Below are 26590 nucleotides of genomic sequence, written 5' to 3' on the forward strand. Positions count from 1 at the left end.
ATCAAATTATCGGTTCAACTTACAACAGTGAAGTCAAATGGAGCACTAAGAATGAGGTACCAGGCGTACTGTGTCAGAAACATTAAACAGGTTAAGGTACTGAAAATATGTTCAGCTAATTTGAAAGTTCCATTTGAAAGCTTACCATTATCATAAAAATGCCACAGTCATTTGCATGTGTCTGTCTCGGAAGCCCCTGCACCACGATAGTAGAACAAATATCAAAATTTATTAATACAATTTAATTAAAAACATGGTATCATGATATTGCTTTGATGGGCCAAGTCAGTTTATATGGGGCTGTATATTAATACTAAAAAAGTTTTGAGCTAAATAGTTACAATATTCACTGCAGGCTACCCTCTCTTTGGGACACAGCAACAGAGGACACTTGATTCCCATAAATGCAGTTGTATCTTCTGATGAAGTAATGCAATCTTGAAGACTGTTACCTCTATGTCTTTGTCTGTTTGTCAAATAAATGAATATTAATTGATCAAAATAATTGTAAAATACAATAAAATAAGTAATAAAATATATTAAATGAATACAGAAATGAATCAAAAATACTTGTAGTTAAAAATAATAAATAATAAAGCTTAAAATAAGTAAATGAAAACAATGATAACAAAATATAATTCAGGCAAACATTAAGTGAAAATTCAAAAATAATTTAAAAATAAAAATGCAAAATTTAATGTTCTTCATTAGAAATGTCATTAAAATGACATAAAATAACAATAATGCAAAACAAAATGAAAATTATTTTAAAACTTAAAAACAACAAAATTTCATGATAAAATAAAAAAGAATTAAAAAATCTGAAACACAACATGTAAAACTGCAAAGAAAAATAAATCTAATGAATAAAACTGAAATATAAATGCTAAATATTAATTTCCATCATAAATACAATGACAAAATTACATAAATAAATAAAAGTATATTAAAATGATAAAACAAATCCAAAATGCATTATAACAGAAATGAATAAAATAAAGCTGAAAATACAATAGGTTTTATAAAAATCACAACAATACACAAAATAAAAGTAAGAAACAGTTAAAAAACACAATAGTGCAAAAATAAAAATACTAATTGCTTTATAATTAAAATAACTACGATAAAATATTCACAATAAAATTTTTAAAAAGTAAAATTAAAAAATCCAAAAGTCAAATATTAAATCACAAAAAATAAAATGAAAAATGTAAAGAATAAAATTTAAGCAAAAATACAAATGCCTAACATTAATTCAATATTTTAAAAAATGTAATTAAATTAATCATTAACTAAAACAACAAAAAGTGGTAAAGTTAAATAAAATGTATCAAAATCAATAACATAAATAAATAAAAAAATACATTTGATTAAAATAATAATAAAGTAAGTCTGAAAACAAAAGGTGAAGTTAAATGTGTTAGATCAGCCCCCAGGAGAGCCAACGCCTCTTTATGGAAGTTTGATAATTGAATTGGTATTTTTGTCAATTTTATAATTACATTTCAGTAAAAAATGAATTCCTCCTAATTTTTTGAATACATAATTTGGTATTGCATTCCACATTTTAACATTTTCTCTTATGAGGCGACATGACCAATTAATTTTGAACATATTATTCATATTATTAATAGAGATAGATAGATAGATAGATAGATAGATAGATAGATAGATAGATACTTTATTAATCTCCAAAGAGAAATTCACAGTTCCAGCAGCATGAAGGTAAGAAGAAATAAAAACAGGAGAGCACACAAGTTACAAATAAGACTATGAAAAGCAGAATTGTCATCTTTGGGTGGGGCTTGAACCACCAACCTTTTGTTTAAGCAACTGAACACACTAACCAATTATGCCACAGAAACCACACAGAAACCTGTTTGTGTTATTTGTTATTAGTTAATGTCTTCCTCTTCTGTTCACATATGGTTGTAATACTCTTTCTATGACTCTTTGGCTGTGTCCGAAATGCCATACTAACGTACTACATACTACCATACTCAATGAGCATATATTGTATACTATGTACTATAAGTATGATTAGAATGGCAACCCGGTTTCACCACTGCAGTAATAGCTACGTACGTGTTCCATAATGCAATTCCAAACCTCCGAGACACACAAGCCGGAAGTACGGCTATCTACTAACACACACACACTGCAGACAGAACCTTCTGGAAAAAAACGTCTCTCCCCATCGGCGCCCGGCAACAGCCTAGCAACACCAATCAGCGGTGGCATTGAGGCTCCGGTGCACGTTCATTGGCACTTCTTTCAAATGAAGCCGCTGGCCGCTGGCGCCAACGCCCTTTCTTCGGTTCCATTCAGAGTAAGGCTGCGTACTTTTTCTCCTCCCTGCTAGCTTTAGCATAGGCTGATTCTGCACTATATCCTATTAAATATTATGCTCCAACTGAATGTAAATGCTAAGGTAACAGTAGAAATTGCATACTGAATGCTGAAGTGGAAAAACAAACGACAATATTTTTGGTATATTTCAGTGTCTGCATTGGTCATGTTCAAGTTGCTATCATTAGCTTATTCAAAGGCTAGCTAGCCGTTAGCTAGATAGATAGCTTTTGGATAGCTAGATAGCTTTGTCTTTGTCTTTGTAAAATGTTGCTGCAACGGATAAAATAGCCTTTTCTGCCTCATAATGTTTGTTTGGAAAATAGCCTGGTTAAACTGGAGAGTTTATGCATTTTTCCAGTCTCTTGGTGAGGGAGTGTGAAGCGCCTTTCTCCCTCAACTTCTTCTAGCTTTGTTTGACTGTAAACTTGAGTTGCACAGTTCAGTTTGTGCTCTAAATGAATAGGGATGCTGACGGTCAGAGCAGAAACATTTAAACTTGACACTGATGTGTAGAAATGATGATTAAAGCAGATGTAGTAGTAGTTGCTTTGGTCATGTTCAAGTTTGCTATTTGTGCTTTGGGACATTTTAATTTGCATCTATGTAGAACGGTTGTCTTAGTAAAATGGTGCTGTGATATCTCTTCTACCTCATTGTGTTTTCTGTAAAATAGTGTGGTTAAACAGGAGCTTTGCTATAACTGCTTTAGTCTTGCAAAATGGTGCTGTGTGCACTTTAACGGGAATTTTGATGTTTAAATTAATTAAGGTGCCAGTGCTTTGTTCCATCATGTTAGAATCAGTTCTATCAGTCATTTAGGACATCACGATGAGTATAATATCATTTATTTATGGCATGTTGCATGATTAAATGTTTCAGTGCTTCCATTCAGTAGGCATTGTCTGATCTTTACCCTTGTTGTGTTTTAAAATCGTTGTTTCAGTTCAGTGACAGTACATTTTTTTCTCTGATTAAAAAAAAAACATTGCGAGGACATTCGATGTGTTGTGTGTACATGTTTTTCTGCTCATATTGGTGATAACTGTTTCATAGCAGTGGTTTCAGACAAGTCACAGTGTTTTTTTTTTCTTTTAAGATTTTCACTATGCTGTAAGTGTCTTAGTCTTGTAAAATGTACTTTATACTGCTAACTTATCTTCAGCTGGTGCGGTCATCATGGTGACCAACTGCCAGGCTCACACAGGGGTGTCACTAGGTTTTAAGGACAGGGGAGGCTTAGCCCCCATGACAAATTGCTTTTCCACTTTTTGGACCGATTTAGATTTTTTTCAGAGATACTTTATCTGTGTAAATGTTTTAGGCCACAGTGGCCATGACCTTTGCTCACAACACAATAATTCAGGGCTGCGAACTTGTGATCAGACCTCAGAGTGAGATTTGGTTTGTGTGAGATGCTGATGGGGGGGTCTGGGGGCCCTCCCCCAGAAAATTTTGAAAATTATTGATCCTATTTCCTGCATTCTGGTGTATTTTAATAGCATTTTGTTAAAATCTTATGATAGAGACAACATTGAGGGATAATAAAAAAACATTGAGATTTAAAAAACTGAAAAAAACAGCAACAGCAGGCAATATTGAAAATGTTTCTTCATGTAAAATATGGATGAAGGTTCTGTGGCTGGATGTGCACAACACATTTCAGTATTTTCCATAAATGTATGCATAATTGAAATAACTCCATCAACCACTTGTAACATTTGTCTTTATAGGATTCTAATGCACTCAACAGCTTCAAGTTGACCACATCAGCCAACTAAAGATTGAAAAGTGCTTAAGCAAAAACAAAACCATCTTTATAACTTAAATTATCTATTCACTGAACAGAATTACAATCAGACACTAAACTCTGTCCCACAGGAGCAGGGTTACATGGACTAAAATCAGGACCAAACCAGGTCTGACCGGACCTCACAGGAGCAGGGTATCATGGACTAAACCCAGGACTAAATGAATGAATAACTTATTAACTCGGCCCAAAAATAAATAACAAAGTCTGTAAATTCAGAATAAATGGCACAACTGTATACAGGAACAGGAAGAGAAAAGGAAAAAATGAATTTTTGTGAGCCATGTTGTACTCCCTGAGGCTTCAGAAAATTCACCAGTTACTTGTGGTGCAGTTTGTATCTGTGATTTATCTTTGAGAAATAAAACTGTGTCATTAGCTAGCTGTGAAATCTTTATCTCACGATTGAAAATGACTAAACCTTGAATATTTGGGTTGCAGGAAATATTTAAGAATAGGAGTTCAGCCACATTCAAAAACAAAAAACAGGAAATAGGACATCCTTGGCGTACACCTCTTGAGACAGAAAACCTCGTAGACATTCTGGGATATAAAATCACTGAGCTATTTATGTCATTATAAAACATAGTGATACTATTAATACATTTATCACCAAAGCCAAGAATTTTTAGGGTCTGTATAATGAACGAGTGTTCAATTGAATCAAATGCCTTGTAGAAATCTAGGAAAACCTTCAGTGCTTTTGAGTTTATATAATCTGAGTAATCAATTAGATCTAATATTAATCTGATATTAGAACTAATGTGACGCTTTGCCATGAAGCCATTTTGATTTTCACTTATCTCTTTTAAATTATTTTTCAGTCGTTTAGCATAGACTTTTTCTCAGATTCTGTAACTGATATTTAAAAGTGAAACAGGTCTCCAGTTTTCTATTATTAAGGGATCTTTACCTGGCTTAGGAATCAAGGTTATCAGACCTTGCTTCATGGTTGTTGTCATTTCTTGTCTGCTAATGCATTCGTTATAAATCAGTAAAAGATGTTCCTTAATCAAATCCCAGAAGCAAAGGTAAAATTCGACTGTGAGCCATCACTTCCAGGTGATTTTCCTCAGTCTCATTGAATGTACAGCATCAGTGATTTCTGAACCCAGAATGTCAGCTTCACATGTCTCTTTAAATGAAATCAAGGGTGTAAAATTTTGTATGTGCTTCATGAATTTATCACATTTTGTTTGATTAAATTCAGATGTATACAGGTTGGTATAAAACAAGGTAATATAATTGGAGATGATATTAGGATCCAGGCATACTAGCTCATTTATATTAAGAGATGTAATATTTCTTTTTCTGTTTCTTTTCTCTAATGCTAAAAAGTAAGTTGGGTTTTTCTCGCCTTCTTCTAACCACTTGGCTCTAGATCTGATGAAAGTGCCTTTCGCTAAGTTCACGTACATTCTGTCAAGCTCTTCTCTGAGGTTTTATAGTGTGCTTAGGTCTTCTTCAGATAAATCATGTTTGGAACTTAATAGCTGTAGCTGGTTTATTAGGAAATTCATTTTTTCATCTTTTATTTTTTTATTTCTTTACTACGTTTAATTGCAACTTCTCTCATTTTAAATTTAAAGTATTCCCATTTTTGAATTGGATTCATTTCTCTATTACTGAATATATCCTTAGCAAGTAATTGTACCCCTTCTTTAATTTTTTTTATCATCTAATATATTATTGTTTAATTTCCAATAGCCTCTTATGTTAGAATTCTCTTTTGATCCTGTTAATCTTAAACTTATTAATTTATGATCACACAGTGGAGCATGAGTATGAGAAATATCTAAAACAAACTGTAAACTCTGTGATGAGATGAACCAAAGGTCAGTTCTTGACTGTAAACTTCTGCTGGTGTTAGACCACGTGCAGTCTGTGACATTGGGGTTCATAAATCTCCACACATCTGTTAGCAAAAGATGATCACTTATAAATGAGGTGGATTTAAAGCCCAGTAATGATGCAGATCTTGGAGGATGTCTGTCCATGTAATCATCTGGAGCATCATTAAAGTCTCCTCCTATGATAATAGTAGAATCTTTGTATTTTTCCTTTAAATCGTCCAAAGCTGAAGAGAGTTCAGTAAACATGTCCTTTGCTTGCGATGCTCTGTTTGGTCCATAAACATTACAAATGATAGACATCAAATCATCCACCTTCAAAACTGAAATGATCCAGCAGCCTTTGTTTGAAGCTTTGGTTTCCAGAATATCACCGTTAAATCTGTTTAAAAGTACTGCCACTCCAGCTGAATAATTGTATACAGGCAGTTATAGTAGCAGCAGCAGTACATGCATCTGCTGATGTGGGATTATTTCTGCCTTTTCAGCTTTTTAAAACACAGAAAATACACAAAGGATTTATCATTTCTTCACTATGTTGAAGCCTTAGTTTATACTGTGTTTATACATTTGTCTCTGTAAAATAGTGCTCTGACAGATGAAATATCTCTTGTACCTTGTAGTGTTTGCTTAAAAAGTAGTGTGGTTAAATGTAACATTGACTACATTTTCTAGCAATTTTGATGTTAAAATTAATTAAGGTGCCAGTGCTTTGTTCCATTATGTTACAATCAGTTCTATCGGTCAATTAGGACATCATGATAAGTATAATATCGTTTATTTAAGACATGTTGCATGAGGAAATGTTAACATACTGTTAATTACAGTGTCATATTAATTCTCTGTGCTGTGTTAAAGACCAGTTCAGCTACTTTTGTGCAGACATGTTGAGATTCTTCTTCTTTCTGAGAAAACATGCAGTCGTGCTTTATTTTAGTAGCCATTGTCTGGTCTTTAGCCCTTTTGTGTTTTGAATTAGTTGTTTCAGTTTGAGTCAGCAGAGTAAGTAGATTTTTCCCTCTGATGAAAAAACACATAGTGAGGACATTAGATGTGTCTTGTACATGCATGTTTTGCTGCTCATATTGGTGCTTACTGTTTCATAGCAGTGCTTTTAGATAACTGGGTTTTTTTTTTCACCAGCCTTTGGACAGCCTTTTGGAGAGCCTCTGGATTGCCCTTGGACATCCTTTGGTCAACCACCTCTGCATCACCGCGTATCCTTTCATCCATTCATCCATCCATCCATCCATCCATCTGTTTTGTGTGCCTTGTTCTCTCTCTCTTTGTCTCTCTCCCTCCCTGTGTTTGTCGGTCTCTCTTGTGCTCTTGTGCTGTCTTCCAGGATGCCTCGGAAGGGGAGACGCTCCCAGGCCCAGAAGCAGCGCTGGAGGAAGCCGGACGCGTCAGAGATGCCCACCCCTCCTGTCGACGCACCCCACTGCACCCGCTCTCCCCAGTACAAGGTATGTTTACACCCGAACTGACATGCTGACTTGTGCAATACAGAATGTGCTAAGTTGGACACATTCATGGCATCCGCACGATGTTGAATTAAATAAGTGTATTATTTGCTCACAGAAGGTTGGTTCCACCTTGCCAGCCGGACGGTTCTGGGAAGAGCGGCAGGCGCGTGCAAACCTTATTGCACGTAAGTACTCAGCTGTTTTTATCATGAAATATCTTCACAAATCATATTTAGTGTACCACCAACAATTACCCGTTGAACACAGATTCTGCTGTTCTCATACAATAATAGAAAATGGTGGTTGTTGTATGAGCTCTCTTTGTTTGAAATCCATTTTAAATCCTCTTTTGCTCTGTCTTCTTGTGAACAGGCCGTGGCACCGGTTACCGCCACAAAGCTTTGAAATGGCCAACTTCACCCTTTACTGGGCGCAACCACAAGTTGGTCATTCCTCCTGAGCGCCCTGGAAAGAAGGTATAATTATTAATTGTTGCTGTTCGTTTTCTTAAAAAGTTCTTTTGACTTTCATACTAAAACTGTGGTGTTTCTTTTTCAGTTCATTCTTATTGTCGGGGACTCCCATCTACGTGCTCTTGTAGATGGCTTTATTGGGATGCCAGAGTCTCGGCTGAGCTTTGGCTTCCTGTCGATCCCGGGGGCATCTGCTTCTGAAATTCGCACTGAGGTTCTGCACGCTGCAGTTCCTCGTGCACCTGATGCCGTCTGCGTCATGGCCCCTGGAAACAACCTGTCCAGCACCACTGTTGAGAAGGCCGGTGTGGATTTTGCCAATCTCCTCACCACTTGTGGCAACCGCTGGTCCAAGGTTTTTGTGGTCGACTTTCCTCCCCGCCTGGTCGTTGACGTCCAACACCAGGACCTGCTTCGCCAGGAATATAGACGTGTGGCTGCTCGTATGGGTAAGAGGAAAAACATTGTTTTCATCCATTCCATTCACTGAATGAACAAACTAGAAAGACGTGACCTACATTTTAACAATTCTCAAGTATCAATGGATATTTTGGTACAATGATGACTTTTTTTTCAATTGTTTTTCAAGGTGTAAAGTTCTTCAACACTGCAGAGCACTTCCCCCTGAGTGATTTGGTGCTGTGGAGCAAGGATGGTGTAAGTGTAGTATGTTGTGAAAAACAGTTGTTGATTGGACAAGTTTGGTTCACGGCAGATGTTCACTGACATTAAAACTGTTTGTGTGTTTTTTTTTTAAATTTCTTATTTATGCAGGTCCATCTGAGTGATCGTGAGGGGATGGGGATCCTCGTCCAGTTGTTCTGGTCCGCTGCCAGCGAGCAACTGGTGACACCACCTCCTTCGCCCCGGATCTCTCCTCAGCCTCCAGTTCGGAAAGCTACAGTGAGAGAGAGATCCCCTGCTCCACCCAGCCCGAAACCCCGTGAGCGGAGGAAAATTGGTCAGGGCGGCAAGGTAATTGATAAATTGCTTTATGTTTTTTAGACTTTTTTTTGTGACACCATGTATTGTGATAATAATGGAAATAATATGTGTACTGTGGTAAAAAACATTAGTTATAATTCACTGTGACGCTTTCTGTGTTTGCAGACGAGCCATCCTCGGGAACCTCCCCGGTCCAGAGGTTCACCAAAGCCCAGGATGGCTCAACAGCAGGTTTGTGATTCTTCAGATATTTCTTTCAGATGCTATTGGTTGTGTTTTGACGGGACAAACTGTAATTAGTAGTGTCTGCTTTGTGTTTTACAGGTGGAGGAGAGCTTCCTTCCACTGAACCCCGTCTGGTTCAGCAGCACAGCCCTAAGTGCCATGGAGAAAGTGTCTCCCTCACATATGTCTTGCCTGGCGGATTTCAATGCCATGGAGAAAGTGTCTCCCTCCCGTGTGTCTTGCCTGGCGGATTTCAAGGCTTCCCCTAAGCCAAAGAAGGTAAGTTGATTGATTAAAATTTTTATCTCCCACGGAAGGATTGTATGAATGCTCAAACCTGTAATTCCTGACAGTTAATTCTGCAGATGTTTTTTTTAGTGTCATCTGCAATTAAGTAAAACTAGTTCATAACAACAGCCACAAATAATAACAGACTTGAATCAGCTACACAGAAATGTAGTTGTAAATTGTTGGATAGCTGTTCAACTCCATTTAATTGGTATCTCATTTGGTTGCTGCTGACTCCATTCCACAGGCATCTACATTGTCCACACTGACACTTGCTGTGTTTTTTCTCATCTGTCATCAGCCGTTTGACTCACCCCCGGCCAGATTGTCCTGCAGTTGGGGCAAGACAGAAACCCCTGTTTGTTCTCCCATTGCAAAGGTAAGGATTAGTCCTCTTCTCATCAATATGCATCATCTGACTGAAAATCATCGTCATTTCACTGAAGTTTTGTTGTTCTTTGTTTAGATCGCCAAGATGATGACCCCCTCACCGAATGGACAGGCCTGGACAGCTGATGATGCGGGCTGCAAGCCTCCTTCTCCTGAGAAGGTATATTTACCTCTCTATAATCAATTAAAAGAACATTACAAAGCAGGCATCTCCATTTGTGGCCATTTTTGTCGTTCCTGTTTTTTTTCTGGCACATTTACTGTATAATCACAGTTCTAATGAATCGCTAGCATTAGGAAAATTGAAGCTACTAGCTAGCTAGCTATCAGCTACCAATCTAGCTTATTCGTTAGCTTTCTATCTTTCGGGTAGCTAGCTTTGGGACAACTGAATCTACTGGCTCGCTAGCTGGCAGCTAGCAATCTAGCTTATTCAAAGGCTAGCTAGCCGTTAGCTAGATACATAGCTTTTGGATAGCTAGATAGCTAGCTTTTAGACAACTGATGCTATTTAGTCGTTAGCCAACTATCTAGCTATTGTGTTGCTTTATTTAAGTGTCACTGTTATTGTCATTTATCAGATGACCCGAACACCGACTCCATCACAAACCAAGTGGCCCTGGTTCATGACAGCTGCATCCACCTCAGCTGATGCACCAACAGACAATGTAAGTTTATTCCTCTATGATAGACATGTTAGACAATACACGAGTATTTTTTTGTAAAGTCATGATTGTTTTTTTTTTTTTTCGTTTACTGCAGTTAAAAATATTTTTTTGGCAATTGAGAGAACTGTTATTACGCTGGTCACAATAGAATAAGCTACCTGTAATGCTGTGTTGTGTGCCATTGCTTTCACAAAGTAACTCTTGCTTCTAATCAGGGTTTTACATTAGCACTAGCCACGGGCAAAATTCATGTTGAAAAGGTGAATAAAATATTTACATCACTTGCCATTGGCATGCTGGAAAAAAGTCAGTGGAATACTGACTTTGCTATGTTATTGCATTTCAGACAAACAGGAAAAGTTTGTGGTCCAGGCAGTCTTCAGTAGCCTTCAGTCTGTACAGTAATGTTGATCCCATGACCATCAACTGTCTGTTAGATGAAACAACTCTGATGCTGCAGTCATAAGTTGTCTGCTCAAAGCACCCTCCTTAAGCCTCCTCACAAACATTGAAGCAAGTCCCATTACGTTAAAATAGTAATGTCATATTGAAATCTGTGTTGATGTCTACAGAATAGGAGCTAACGAGTAGATTAAATTAGGTGACATAGGGTTATTATGTGTTCATGGTCTCAGAAAAAATGTAAGTCATTATGATCTGTTCAAATGCAATTTCAAGAAAAAAAGAAAATATGTTACAATGCCCTGGAAAAAAAATCCCGGAGGGTAATTCTACAAATACAATAATACAACAAAACACACAGACACATATATATGTACACACACACAGAGTATGTATGTGTATATGTATATATATACATATATATATATATATATATGTATATGTGTATAGAGAGAGATAGATGTGTAAAATATATATTAATTTGTATAATATATTATATACATAATATACACATAGACATAATATGCGTGATTGCAATAAACGTACAAATATGTATATTAAACTAGATAAGGTAATAGTAAGCAATAATACGCTAAAATAATGCAAGCTTTCCATAAATTGGTGAGAGGATGTTCATAATGTTGGAACAATAAAAGTTGTCACTGAAACATTAAATCATATGATCCTTTAGCTGAAGAAGCTAGTACTAATGCCGAACTGGAAAAAATTAAGCTGTCTGAATAAATAATGAAAATATAATAATTACTGATCACAATTTGTCATAATTTCAGGATAAAACCAGGAGCGAGAGTCACCGTGTGGAGTCAGTCCGGGCCAGTCATTCTCAGAATGATAGGAGGTACAAAGTATTTTCCCGCAACCATCAGTGTAGCTGTAATGCATTGACATTTCTGGCATACCACACTGAGGGCTGTCAGTTCACCAGGACTACACTCGATAGAGTCCTGGCTCAGGGAGACGCGCTGTATGTCGGAGTCAAACAGCAGTTGATTCGCGACAAGACCTTCCAGAGCAATCACCTGGCAGTCGAGGAGATGCCAAAACAAGTCCTCACAGACAGACATTTGTATAATGTCAACATGTCTGAGATCAGGTGTGGCTTTTTAAAAACTCAAGTCTCGAGCCCTGGAAGACGGCAGTGGTGGCTTCCGCTTGCCACCCAGCTGGAGTGTCTTTCAGCAGAGGTTAATCAGGCTTTAATCATCATTTCACCCGAGGTTATCGCTGTTTTCCGTGGTCAGTCCGGGAGGTATGGAGTGTTTGATTCCCACTCCAGAGACTCAAGAGGATTACCCTCTCATTCCGGGAGGGCGATCGTCATGACTTTTGCGGAACTCAGTGACCTGGCTAACCACCTGCACACACTCTTTAGAGACCGTGGAGACTCTGCAAGTTACGAGTTTGTCCCGGTTTCTTTTCAGACTGACAGCCCCAGTGCCTCACATCAACAATCCCCGGAATCCGAGGTTCAACATGAAGTGTCTGAACCTGCTCTCCTCGCATTGCAGGCAGACAGTGGGATGGCTGTCAAAATTGAGGAGGACGTTAAAGGTTCCTCAGCTGTCCCACAAGCAATAAAGCTCTCTAAATTGGAAAAAGATCGGAGGCGAAAAGCCAAGAGGAGAGCATGTGACAAAAAGGAACAACTGAAAGAAAAAATTGGGAAAAAAACTGGTGAGAGAATCAGGTATGCCAGCTGTGCCGAATTTCGCAGGAAGAAAATTCAGGCACACAGTAAGTGTGTGCAAAAGAACCATGAACAACGGCTCTTGTCTTCTAAAAAATACTATGCGAAGTTCAATGTCAAAATGCGAGACAGCGTAAAAAACAAATACATGACAGATTCTGCTTTTCGGAGCAGGAAACAAAATTATATTGTCAAGAGGTACAGAATGGATCCAGCCTTTCAGAACAGGCAGAAAAAGTATGTTGTCCAGAGGTACAGGAAGGATCCAGAGTTCAGGCTACATCATATTCAACGCTGTAGCCTGCTCAGAAGACGCAGGTTGGCTGCCAATCCTGACATGCGTCAGAAGTTGTGGAGAGCACTGAGCATCAGGCGGAAATACCGACAGCTCGGAAACTCTCGCCAGCCAGTGCTCACTTCAGTGATGGCAGCGGCAATAGCAGCATTCCGTGAGACCATCAGCCATGGACCAACATACGTCTGTACCGTCTGCCACAGGACTATGTTTCCAAATCAAGTCAAGTCATGCAAGAGAGTTAAGTACTCCACCAACATCGACGTGGCACAGGCTTGCTTGACTGGAACATATGTGCATGTCTGTGACGCTGAGTGCTCCTCCCCTTGCTCAATGCCACCAGAGAGACTGCAGGAGTGGATCTGCCACAACTGTGACAGCCACCTCAGCCGTGGGAGGATGCCAACACATGCAGTAGCGAACAATTTAGAGTTGGCAGCCATTCCCCCGGAGTTGGCCCAACTCAACGTGCTGGAGAGACAGCTCATCGCTAAAATCCTCCCGTTTGCGAAGATCATCGCCTTACCGAAAGGACAACAGCGAGCAGTCCATGGAGCTGTTGTGTGCGTTCCATCGGAAGTGGAAAGCGTTGTCAACAGTCTTCCACGTCCCCTCCCAGAAGCACAGCTACTGCAGGTGAAATTAAAGCGTCACATTCGATTCAAAGGTTACCAGCACTTCTACACTGTCAACATGAAGAATGTGCTGGTAGCCCTGGAAAAACTCAGAGAGCAGCACGCTGAGTATTCCGATGTGACCATTGATGAACAGGCCACGTTCCAAAATCTCCTCCACGACTCAGACAACGAGTGCACGGATGATGCGCAGTGGGGAGAAGACAGCATGCTCGACGAGGAGCTGCTGGAGGCGGCTGATAGCTACACTGAGCCAGTCTTGGCCGATTTTGTGTCAGCCGCAGGAACGAGTCGGCCAGAAGACGACCAAACACGCAATACTGACATGCCATCACCAAGCACTGAGCTGGAAAACCGGTCCAATGATGTCACGACAGAAACCCTCTTGGAGGAGTCTGCCGATGACATAGACTCTCAGCACGACTGCATGGATGCTGCCCAGTGGGGAGAAGACATCTTGGACCAAGAGCTGCTACAAGTGTCTGACAGCTACCAGACCAATTTAGCTGCAGACATACCCACCGAACAGCAGGAGGAGCTAAGACCTGGACTTGCTCTGGACACCTGCATGCAGCCACCAGACATTGCGCAGGAAATACTTTCCTACGGAGATGGCATTTTCAGCGTTGCCCCCGCCCAAGGCAACAAACCAGTGGGATTTTTTGCAATCCCCAAACTGGAAGGCATGGCGTTCCCTGTGCAGTTTCCCACGGGAGAGAACACGCTGGATGAAGACCGTCCCATCAAACTTTCACCCAGCAGATACTTTAACGCCAGGCTTTTCGGGGCAGACACGCGGTTTGCCGAGGACCAGACTTACCTTTTCTTTGCTCAGTTTGTAACGGAGACGAACCTCGCGAGAGGAAGTATGTCGATACAAATGCGCAAAGGAAAGATGCGCACAAAAGACGGGCGTGCCATCAAAAACTCCATGCTCCAGGACAAAGAGGAGGTGGAGAGATTAATTCAGGCCAAAGAGGCCATGCGATTTATGCAGCCTCTGAGAGGCACACCCGCATATTGGAATAAAAGCCTGAGAGATTTGCATGCTATGCTCAGGCAACTCGGCAAACCGACGTTCTTTTTGACTTTTTCGGCAGCTGAGATGAGATGGCCTGAAATAATTGGGGTCATCAAATCTCAGCAAGGACAAACACTTGGTGACTTTTCCGAACTGGACTGGAAAGCCAAGTGTGACATTTTGCGCAGTAACCCTGTCACCGTAATGCGCATGTTTGAAAAACGTGTGGATGCCCTTATGGCAAAGTTGATCCTCTCACCAGCGCGGCCCATCGGCGAGGTGGAGGATTATTTTTACCGCGTGGAATTTCAGGCCCGCGGAAGCCCACACATTCACATGCTAGTGTGGGTCAAAGACGCCCCTGTGTACGGCGAGGACTTGGACCACACCGTATGCAGGTTCATTGACCGCCACATTTCCTGCCAGATGCCTGACCCCGAGAAGGACCCGGAGCTCCACAAAATCGTCTCGGAGGTTCAGGTACACAGCAGGAGCCACACCGGCTCTTGCCGAAAGGGAAACGTGGTGTGTCGTTATGGCTTCCCCAAGCTGCCGTTTGATATCACCTGGATCACGGAGCCCTTTGCTGCCGATGTGGAAATGGAAGATGGTCAAGACCAGGAAGAGGTGATGAAGGAACGGAGGGAGCAGATCCGTCGGCAGCAAAGGGAAGCAAAGGAAAAGCTTCGGCACCTGAGAGAGCTCCTCATGGATCCGAAGGCCTCCTTTGAGAGCTTGTCAGATCTCCTCCGTCGATGCGACTTGGAACACGACGCCTATATGAAGTGCGCCGAAAATCTGACAAGCGGGAGCGTGGTCATGCTGAAGCGGCAGCCGAACGAATGTTGGGTTAACGCCTATAACCCAGACCTTCTCCGCGCTTGGAACGCAAACATGGACATCCAGTACGTCCTGGACGAGTACTGCTGTGCCATGTACATGATGTCGTACATCACCAAGCCGGAGCACGAGATGACCGAGATCCTGAACTCGGTCGTGAAGACCAGCAGAGAGTCTGCTTTCAACCAAAGTGAGGAAATGAGAAAGATCATGCAGGCCTATGCGAAGCACCGAGAGGTCAGCGCCCAGGAGGCAGTGGCTCGCACGTGCAGCTTGCCCCTGAAAAAGTGCTCGCGGTCTGTGATTTTCCTCTCGACGGACGAGGAAGCCATGAAGATGAGTCTTCCTATGAGTCGCCTGAAGGACATGGCACCTGAGTCTGAAGAGGTCTGGATGTTGGGGGTACCTGAGAAGTACCTGTTCAGACCAAAGACTCCCGAGTTTCAGGGGATGTGCCTGGCTGAGTTTGCATCAGACTACCGGGTAGTCTACGGCGAGCAAGCACAGGGCCCCAGTGCCATTGCCCTTTTGTGTGACAAAGGACATATTGCCAAGAGGACAGCCGGAAAACCAGCAGTCGTTCGATATGCGCGCTTCTCTGAGACCAAGGCGCCAGAGAAACATTTCAGACGACTGCTAAAGCTGTACCTCCCCCACCGATCTGACGACGAACTCAACGACGGGGGTCGCACCTCGTACGAAGAGTTCTACAAATCCCGACGCGACGTCAAGGACATCGTGGAGCACAACAGGAAGCGATTCGAGGGACGAGGCGCAGGCATGGATAAGGCACTCCAGAACGTCCAGTTCGGTCCGGTCCTCAACGCTTGGAACACGTTCGCACCCGAGGTTGAGGCGGAACGGCAGGAGTGTCTTGAGCTCCGTGAAAAGATCCCAGAGGAGCAGGACGAAGACGCCGTGCCCGACTTTGAAGACCTGAATGTCGGTGAACCCGTTCCCCGAATCGAGGCGCCTCGGTTAAGTCCAGACTTTGTCCGCAAGATGTTTCAGAGTCTGAACGAGACCCAGGCGTGCGTCTTCTACGCTGTGCGCCAGTGGTGCCTTCGGCGTGTGTGGGGCCAAGATCCAGAACCGTTCCACTACTTTGTCTCTGGTGGAGCTGGTTGCGGTAAGTCCCACGTCATCAAGTGCATTCATGAGGAAGCAACGAGGATTCTGCGGCAGCTCCCGAGATTCCGGGACGCAGCTGACATGTCCCAGCCCACTGTCCTTCTGACTGCCTTCACGGGCACGGCAGCCTTTAACATCGCGGGCAAAACGTTGCACTCTGTCCTTAAGCTTCCCAGGTCCCTGGAACCGCCGTACCAGGGCCTGGGCAATGCACTTGATGAACTTAGAGCAGCTTTGTCTTCGGTGGAAATTCTCATCATCGATGAGATTTCCATGGTTTCCAAGAAGCTGTTTGCCTACGTCAACTGGCGATTCCAGCAGCTCAAAGGAAACCGAAGACCTTTTGGCGGCATTTCCGTTCTTGCAGTCGGCGACTTTTACCAGCTGCCGCCGCTGGGCAGGGCCAAGCCGCTCTGTGTCTACGAGGAGACAGAGTTCGATCTCTGGAGAGAGCGCTTCACCATGGTCAACCTCACTGAGATCATGCGCCAGAAGGATGACCGAGCGTTCGCCGAACTCCTCAATCGACTGCGTGTCAAGCGCAAGCAAGATCCTCTGTGCGCTGCGGACAGAGGCTTGCTCATGAGAGCCGTCTCTGACGGCAAAGATTGCCCGCCAGGAACGCTGCACGTCTTTGCCACCAACAAGCAGGTGGATGGTCACAACGCAGCCACCGTGGCCTCCCTGCTTAAAGGGGACGTCAAAATAGCGGCCGAGGACTACAGGAAGGATGTCGCTACCGGCAGGAAGGTGCCTGTGCCCAACATCAAAGGCACCAAGAGAGATTTGCCTGACAGCATAATGGCAGCTGAAGGAGCAAGAGTTATGCTGATCAGGAATCTCAACGTGGAGGATGGCCTTGTCAATGGAACCTTTGGGACCATCTCCACCATTCTGCCTGACAGACGTGACCCTAAAGTCGTGAGCTTTCTTGGACTTAAACTGGATAATACCACAGCAGGACAGACTCTCCGCAAAAAGCTTCTGGGCCCCTCGGACGACTTGGTCTACGTCGAGAGATCCGAGGAGAGCATCGGTCGCAAGGGCGGAGTCGTGAGACGTCAGTTCCCCGTCAAGCTGGCCTTTGCGTGTACAGCCCACAAAGTTCAGGGAATGACGGTGACGTCGGCTGTCGTGAGCCTGAAACGCATGTTTCAGCCAGGCATGGCGTATGTGGCGCTTAGTCGCACCACTTCGCTTCAGGGTCTCACCATCACCGATTTTGATGAGACAAAAATCTATGCTGACCCTGCCATTACGACAGCTTTGGAAGACATGCGCAGCGCGAGTTTCCAGAGTGTTACTCCGCTGTTGCACCGCTTCAACCGGACGGAGCGACCAGATGCAGAGGTGACAATCGTCCATCATAACACCCAAGGGCTTCCATCTCACATGGTGGACCTGAAGTTGCATCACGAACTCAGGTTGGCAGATGTGCTTTGTCTCACCGAGACACATCTGTCAGGGTCCTCTGTATCCTCCTCCTTTGATCTGGAGGGATACACTGTGTTTCACCGCAGCAGACAGGCGTGTTACACCACGTGCAGGGACATGGCGTCAAAGGCCGGGGGTGGAGTTGCCGTGTACTGCAGGAGCACTCTGATGGCGGAGGCGCCGAGCTGCATGGGACGTGTCACAGATCTCGAATGTCTGGTCGTGAAGGTTGAGGTCCCAGTCAAAGTGCTAATAGCAACTGTGTATAGACCCCCAGATTTTGGTTTGCAAAAGTTTCTGCCAAACCTCAACGCTCTCTTGGACACATTGGAACTGTTGGATCACCACCCCATTGTTGTTTGTGGTGACTTCAATGAAGACCTCCTTTCGAGAGGCAAAAAAAGCATAAGAGATGCACTTCTGTCCAGAGGCTACAACCAATTGATCACAGAGTCTACCACAGACAAGAACACTGTGATTGATCACATTTACATTTCCCAACCTGAGAAATGTGTTCAGTCAGGTGTTCTCCAAACGTATTATAGCTATCACAGCCCGGTCTATTGCATTTTGACTGGCTAAAGCCTCACCAGCCAACACTGATTTTGTGTCACACACTCACTTTGTGACACATCAGCGTGTTGTGCTGTCCGATTTTACAGTTGTGTCACACGTTTTTCATGTGGCACATTGTTCTGCTGTGTTTTGTTCTTGGTCTGATTTGTTCTTTGAGTTCCAGGCCTGAGGGGGTCCAGGAGGTGCAGTGGTGAGATCAGACGTCCTCCCACAAGTCCCCTCCTCTCGGACGCCCAGTCCTTTTGGAAGTCTTCTACAGCCTCCCCATAGGCATGTCTCAGGTAGGAACAAGTGTTCAATAGATATTCGTTCTAATCGTGCACATCAATTTACTTAATTGTTGAAAAATGTCAAACTAATTGATATTAATTTGCCACTCTTAATTGTTCACCTTTTAGAATTTGGACTTGGCTTCCTGTGGTCCAGGGAGCGGGGTGTGTAGTGTGCAGTGTCGGCCGACGGCCTGTATAGGTCCGGTAACGGCTGTAGCTCCACATCTGCTTCCACGACCTGCTACGACGGGACATGCCTCAGGTAAAAACCGCAGTACAGATTTGCACTTGTTTCACATTTCAATTTTCCCAGTTAATTTTGATCTTTTAACACCCACAGACAACACAGAAGACCTCCAGAAGGCTGAAAGAAAAGGCTGAATGTTGTAAATAAAAAATGTATAGTATATGAAAATATTTCAAGTCTGAAGTGTCTTCTTTGGTTGCTATAATAGTACTACATGTACAGTATTTTGTATTGTATTGTTATATTGGTCCTTCTCTCTATGTATATGGGTCATTCCAGAATTAGAGGACAATTTAGGCATCCTAACCTTTGAAAAATCTACCCTTTATTTCATATTTTTCTGTCATGTATTTAGGAAAACCAGGTAGTAAGCCATTAAATAATGTGATTCGGCCAGCTCAGGCATTAAAGTTACACTTTTCATGAAATGTTTTATTTGATGTGCGCCATGCATAGTGCAACCCTGTTATGAATACTCAGGAACCTGAAAAAGTATATTTTTTCAAAAATGTTTAATAAATCCTTTACCATTAAGTGAAGAAGGCCACATGCACATTGGATAATCATTTAATTTCAGTTAAGACTTGACCTCTATTAATTTAAACAACTTTTGAACTCTGGCATGCCCAACTTTTCAATATTTGCATGTTTTTTTTTAATTAAATTGCAAATATTTGCTCAAATCTATTACAAATTAAATCATTCAAACCACTAAAAGGACAATAGGTCAAACCCTCATGAGTTTGGGAAAATCATTTAAGATTAGTTTAATAAAAATTATTTGGTAACAGTTGAAATTAGAGTAACAAGGTTGAATGGATCCATTACTTCTTATTATAGATCATAACATAAATTTGACAAATACTCACAGGAATGTTGTTTCATAACATCTTATGCTGTGTATTAACCTGCAATGCCTATCATTCAATTTCTTGCATATTTCAAATATTAGGTTTTGGGGCTTTGTCTTTCATATAGGTGTAACTATAACAAACTGGAATGTATGATATGAACATATTTTCAATAAAGGATCAGTGAGTAGGAATGATACATCAACATGTCACTATGACTGCAACTGGATCTGATCAAATATTCAATAGTCAAACATGAAAAACAGTAGTACTGCAGGCAGACAACTATAAAAATGAATGAGGATGTCAAAAGTAGTCATGAACAACTGATCAATGTCATAGAAAGCTGATGTCCAGGTTTAAATTCCGTGGCTGGCCAGAGCATCCCATACCTCTCTTGCAATGGCCATATGACATGAGGTAACATTCTCTGGAGGAGGAATGAGGGACAGCACATCCTCAAAGGGATACCAATGAAGATCATTCCTCAATGGCCAGACGAAACGATTTTCCCCCACTCTGCATACATTTCACCTGGCAGTGGTGCGACAGACCGGTAAACACATCCTTAAGAGTGACTTAAATCCAATTTTGACCAGGTGAGATCTTCCCATCTCTTCCTTTCAAAATAAAAGCACAGCACAATTTCAAAATAAAAGCCTGCCACAGACCGGAAAACGCCAGTTAAACCTCTCAGCTTCACACAGCCTTTAGAGTAACTCCAATCTAAATTTTGACCATGTGAGATCTTCCTGTCGCTGCCTTTGAAAATAAAAGCACAGCACAATTTTAAAATAAAAGCGTGCTACGGACCAGAAAATGCCAGTTAAACCTCTCAGCTTCACACAGCCTTTAGAGTAAATACGCCTCTCCCGCGTCGTTCCGGACATGCACCCATCCCGAGCCCCTCCCACGATTTCCGCACCAGCGGGAATTGTCTAGTTAGGGGCTCGGGCTTCGACACGAGCCACTCTCCTCTCCATTGCAAAGCAATGGGAGGAGAGTGGCTCGTGGCGAAGCCACGAGCCACTATTGTTCTCCTGTTGAAAAAGCGTTTATTATATTTTATTATTATTAACGTTTCCGCCGTTTTTCGATTCGTAACTCGTCCTAGGCCTTTGAGAGCACCAAAACAAATTATATATCAAAACGTGCGGCTTCATCGGGAATAGTGTGCTATGACTTTTCTAAGATATTCGTCATTTTATCGCAGAATTATTCGCAAAAAACTGCGAAAAAGTCCCATTGAAAATGAATGGGGAGTGAAAAAAATCGGCTGAAAAAATCCACTTTTTTCCAAACGCCACTCCGTCGCCATACATTCACCTAGAAACGTCATTTAACCATCAAAACGCAGTGATTTTTCTTGTCTCCGCAGGAATGTAGTTTATGTCAGGCTGAGATTTACAGTTTTTCATCAGTGAGTCCTCAAAAAAGTGAAAATTCTCAAAATCTGCTCTGGTTAGAGTGCGGCATGTCAGTTGGTAGAGTGGAGGAGAGGAGAAAAATCCGCCTGAAAATTTCTCGATCGCATCGCCCTCATGACCAAACGATAAGAGATAGGAGATTGAAATTTGGTCAGATTGTAAACAGTTTTCCTGGGATTCAAATGAATCCAAGTTTGAAGACCTAGCTCTTTCTGAAGTGAAATGGCAGGCAGCAGTTTAGACCAAAGTTGCACCGTTCTCTCCATAAGAACCAATGTAAACTGGATCATCTGCCTCATGGAGGGACAGTGTTTTTTAAATCGCTGTAACTCGGTCATTTCTCACAATATTTGGAAAATAATTACATTTATGGTTTGCCACGGCCTTCCTCTCGCTCACGGTGATTTCGGTTTTCAGCTAGCATTAACGGTTAGCCCACAATTAGCGCCAGAACGAGACGTTGCGCGCTGCTGCTGAGAAGCACTTTTCTGCTGTCTGTGGCAGGCACCGTTGCTATGGGGGCCCATAGCAACCGCCCTTACACACGCGCAGGCATGCTCCCAAGCACACACACAGACTCATTGGAGTGCCACACCCACCTTCACACCCAATACCTCCACAGGAGCTGCATTTCAGCCTGAAAATCAGTTCAACCTCTCAGCTTCACACAGCCTTTAGAGCAGGGGTGTCAAACTATGTTCCAACACACCTGATTCAAATGATCAGGCTCGTTATCAGGCTTCTGCTGAGCTTAATGATGGCTAATCATTTGAATCAGGTGTGTTGTAAGAAGGAAACATCTAGAACATAGAGGATAGTGGTCCTCCAGAAACTGAGTTTGACACCCCTGCTTTACAGTAACTCCAATCCAAAGTTTGACCTGGTGAGATCTTCCTGTCTCTGCCTTTCAAAATAAAAGCACAGCACAATTTCAAAATAAAAGCCTGCGTCGGACTGGAAACGCCAGTTAAACCCCTCAGCTTCACACAGCCTTTACAGTAACTCCAATCCAAATGTTGACCAGGTGAGATCTTCCTGTCTGTGCCTTTCAAAATAAAAGCACAGCAAAATTTCAAAATAAAAGGCTGTGAAAGACTGGAAACGCCAGTTCAACCTCTCAGCTTCACACAGCCTTTAGAGTAACTCCAATCCAAATTTTGACCAGGTCTGATCTTCCTGTCTCTTCCTCTCAAAATAAAAGCACAGCACAATTTGCCTGTTAGACTTCTCAGTTTCACACAGCCTTTACAGTAACTCCAATCCAAATTTTGACCAGGTGAGATCTTCTTGCCTCTCCTGCGCTGCTCCGGACATGCACCCATCCCGAGCCCCTCCCACGATTTCCGCGAGCGGGAATTGTCTAGTTAGGGGCTCGGGCTTCGACACGAGCCACTCTCCTCTCCATTGCAAAGCAATGGGAGGAGAGTGGCTCGTGGCGAAGCCACGAGCCACTATTGTTCTCCTGTGAAAAAAGCGTTTATTATTATTATCTTTTATTCACGTTTCCGCCGTTTTTCGGTCGCTAACTCGTCCTAGGGCTTTGAGAAAACCAAAACAAATTATATATCAAAACGTGCGGCTTCATCGGGAATCCCGGGCTATGACTTTTCTAAGAAATTCCTCATTTTTTCGCAGAATTATTCGCAAAAAACTGCGAAAAAAGTCCCATAGAAAATGAATGGGGAGTGAAAAAAATCGGCTCAAAAAATCCACTTTTTTCCAAACGCCACTGCTTCTCCATACGTTCACCTAGAAACTTCATTTAACCATCAAAACGCAGTGATTTTTCTTGTCTTCGCAGGAATGTAGTTTATGTCAGGCTGAGATTTACAGTTTTTCATCAGTGAGTCCTCAAAAAAGTGAAAATTCTCAAAATCTGCTCTGGTTAGAGTGCGGCATGTCAGTTGGTAGAGTGGAGGAGAGGAGAAAAATCCGCCTGAAAATTTAACGATCGCATCGCCCTCACGAACAAACGATAAGAGATAGGAGAATGAAATTTGGTCAGATTGTAGACAAATTTCCTGGGATTCAAATGAATCCAAGTTTGAAGACCTAGCTCTTTCTGAAGTGAAATGGCAGGCAGCAGTTTAGACCAAAGTCGCACCGTTCTCTCCATAAGAACCAATGTAAACTGAATCATCTGCCTCATGGAGGGACAGTGTTTTTTAAATCGCTGTAACTCGGTCATTTCTCACAATATTTGGAAAATAATTACATTCATGAAAAGCCACAGCCTTCCACTCGCTCACGGTCATTTCGGTTTTCAGCTAGCATTCACGGTTAGCCCACAGTTAGCGCCAGAACGAGACTTTGCGCGGTGCTGCTGAGAAGCACTTTTCTGCTGTCTGTGGCAGGCACCGTTGCTATGGGGCCCATAGCAACCGCCCGTACACACGCGCAGGCATGGTCGCACGCACATACACAGACTCATTGGTGTGCCACACCCACTTTCACACCCAATACCTCCACAGGAGCTGCATTTCAGCCTGAAAATCACTGAAACCTCTCAGCTTCACACAGCCTTTAGAGCAGGGGTGTCAAACTCAGTTCCAACACACCTGATTCAAATGATCAGGCTCGTTATCAGGCTTCTGCTGAGCTTGATGATGAGCTGATTATTTGAAACAGGTGTGTTGGAAGAGGGAAAGATCTAGAACATAGAGGATAGTTGACCTCCAGGAACTGAGTTTGACAACCCTGCTTTAGAGTAACTCCAATCCAAATGTTGACCAGGTGAGATCTTCCTTTCTTTCCCTTTCAAAATAAAAGCACAGCACAATTTCAAAATAAAAGCCAGCGATGGGCCTGAAAACACCAGTTAAACCGCTCAGCTTCACACAGCCTTTAGAGTAACTCCAATCCAAATTTTGACCAGGTGAGATCTTCCTGTCTCTGCCTTTCAAAATACAAGCACAGCACAATTTCTAAATAAAAGCCTGCGACAGACTGGAAATGCCAGTTCAACATCTCAGCTTCACACAGCCTTTAGAACAGGGGTGTCAAACTCAGTTCCAACACACCTGATTCAAATGATCAGGCTCGTTATCAGGCTTCTGCTGAGCTTAATGATGGCTAATCATTTGAATCAGGTGTGTTGTAAGAAGGAAACATCCAGAACATAGAGGATAGTGGACCTCCAGGAACAGAGTTTGACACCCCTGCTTTAGAGTAACTCCAATCCAAATGTTGACCAGGTGAGATCTTCCTGTCTTTCCCTTTCAAAATAAAAGCACAGCACAATTTCAAAATAAAAGCCTGCGATGGGCCTGAAAACACCAGTTAAACCTCTCTGCTTCACACAGCCTTTTGAGTAACTCCAATCCAAATTTTGACTAGATGTTATCTTCCTGTCTCTGCCTTTCAAAATAAAAGCACAGCACAATTTGCCAGTTAAACCTCTCAGCTTCACACAGCCTTTTGAGTAACTCCAATCCAAATTTTGACCAGGTGAGATCTTCCTGTCTCTTCTTTTCAAAATAAAAACACAGCAAAATTTCAAAATAAAAGCCTGCAAGGTACTGGAAACGCCAGTTAAACCTCTCAGCTTGAAACAGCCTTTACAGTAACTCCAATCCAAATGTTCACCAGGTCAGATCTTCCTGTCTCTGCCTTTCAAAATAAAAGCACAGCACAATTTGCCAGTTAAACTTGTCAGTTTCACACAGCCTTTACAGTAGCTCCAATCCAAATTTTGACCAGGTGAGATCTTCCTGTCTCTCCCTTTCAAAATAAAAGCACAGCACAATTTCAAAATAAAATCCTGTGACGGACCAAAAAATACCCCTCTCCTGCCCAGCTCCGGACATGCACACATCCCGAGCCCCTCCCACGATTTCCGCGAGCGGGAATTGTCTAGTTAGGGGCTCGGGGCTGCAGTATGCAGCCCGAGCCACTATTGTTCTCCTGTTGCGTTTATTATTATTTTTCACGTTTCCGCCGTTTTTCGATTCGTAACTCGTCCTAGGCCTTTGAGAAAACCAAAACAAATTATATATCAAAACGTGCGGCTTCATCGGGAATAGTGTGCTATGACTTTTCTAAGAAATTCGTCATTTTATCGCAGAATTATTCGCAAAAAACTGCGAAAAAACTCCCATAGGAAATGAATGGGGACTGAAAAAAATCGGCTGAAAAAATCCACTTTTTTCCCAACGCCACTGCTTCGCCATACGTTCACCTAGAAACGTCATTTAACCATCAAAACGCAGGGATTTTTCTTGTCTTCGCAGGAATGTATTTTATGTCAGGCTGAGATTTACAGTTTTTGATCAGTGAGTCCTCAAAAAGTGAAAATTCTCAAAATCTGCTCTGGTTAGAGTGCGGCATGTCAGTTGGTAGAGTGGAGGAGAGGTGAAAAATCCGCCTGAAAATTTCCCGATCGCATCGCCCTCACGACCAAACGATAAATGTTAGGGGAATGAAATTTGGTCAGATTGTAAACAATTTTCCTGTGATTCAAATGAATCCAAGTTTAAAGACCTAGCTCTTTCTGAAGTGAAATGGCAGGCAGCAGTTTAGACCAAAGTTGCACCGTTCTCTGCATAGGAACCAATGTAAACTGAATCATCTGGCTCATGGAGGGACAGTGTTTTTTAAATCGCTGTAACTCGGTCATTTCTCAGAATATTTGGAAAATAATTACATTTATGGAAAGCCACAGCCTTCCTCTCGCTCACGGTCATTTCGGTTTTCAGCTACCATTCACGGTTTGCCCACAATTAGCGCCAGAACGAGACGTTGCGCGCTGCTGCTGAGAAGCACTTTTTTGCTGTCTGTGGCAGGCACCGTTGCTATGGGGGCCCATAGCAACCGCCCTTACACACGCGCAGGCATGTTCGCACGCACACACACAGACTCATTGGAGTGCCACACCCACCTTCACAGCCAATACCTCCACAGGAGCTGCATTTCAGCCTGAAAATCAATTCAAACTCTCAGCTTCACACAGCCTTGAGAGCAGGGGTGTCAAACTCACTTCCCACACACCTGATTCAAATGATCAGGCTCGTTATCAGGCTTCAGCTGGGATTAATGATGAGCTGATTATTTGAATCAGGTGTGTTGTAAGAAGGAAACATCTAGAACATAGAGGATAGTGGACCACCAGGAACTGAGTTTGACACCCCTGCTTTAGAGTAACTCCAATCCAAATTTTGACACGGTGAAATCTACCTGTCTTTGCCTTTCAAAATAAAAGCAGAGCACAATTTCAAAATAAAAGCCTGCGACAGACTGGAAATGCCAGTTAAACCTCTCAGCTTCACACAGCCTTTATAGTAACTCCAAT

General features: G+C 42.5%; 2 protein-coding genes across 2 annotated transcripts in view; one reads left to right on the forward strand and one right to left on the reverse strand.

Annotated features, from left to right (window-relative positions):
* The window catches only part of LOC127533707 (NLR family CARD domain-containing protein 3-like), a 258303-nt gene that overhangs the window by 150034 nt on the left and 81679 nt on the right, over positions 1–26590 (reverse strand). The gene's annotated exons all lie outside the window — the stretch shown is intronic.
* On the forward strand, positions 6940–19195 carry LOC127533561 (uncharacterized). Its single transcript, XM_051946822.1, has 14 exons — positions 6940–7475; positions 7591–7660; positions 7848–7951; positions 8034–8397; positions 8538–8605; positions 8723–8923; positions 9059–9124; positions 9218–9397; positions 9708–9785; positions 9873–9956; positions 10378–10464; positions 11658–18787; positions 18905–19040; positions 19119–19195. Exons 1-12 carry the CDS (start codon positions 7356–7358, stop codon positions 18510–18512), a joined length of 8277 nt encoding a protein of 2758 aa, XP_051802782.1. The 5' UTR covers positions 6940–7355; the 3' UTR covers positions 18513–18787; positions 18905–19040; positions 19119–19195.

Source organism: Acanthochromis polyacanthus, chromosome 4, assembly GCF_021347895.1.
Source record: "Acanthochromis polyacanthus isolate Apoly-LR-REF ecotype Palm Island chromosome 4, KAUST_Apoly_ChrSc, whole genome shotgun sequence".
NCBI classification, from domain to species: domain Eukaryota; kingdom Metazoa; phylum Chordata; class Actinopteri; family Pomacentridae; genus Acanthochromis; species Acanthochromis polyacanthus.

What these genes read in the sequence shown, in the direction of transcription:
- LOC127533561 (XM_051946822.1), top strand. Translation starts at nt 7,356, where the DNA reads ATGCCTCGGAAGGGGAGACGCTCCCAGGCCCAGAAGCAGCGCTGGAGG. An exon ending in CTGAGCGCCCTGGAAAGAAG is followed by an intron (nt 7,952 to 8,033) that starts GTATAATTATTA and finishes TTTCTTTTTCAG; the next exon opens with TTCATTCTTATTGTCGGGGA. An exon ending in AAATTGGTCAGGGCGGCAAG is followed by an intron (nt 8,924 to 9,058) that starts GTAATTGATAAA and finishes CTGTGTTTGCAG; the next exon opens with ACGAGCCATCCTCGGGAACC.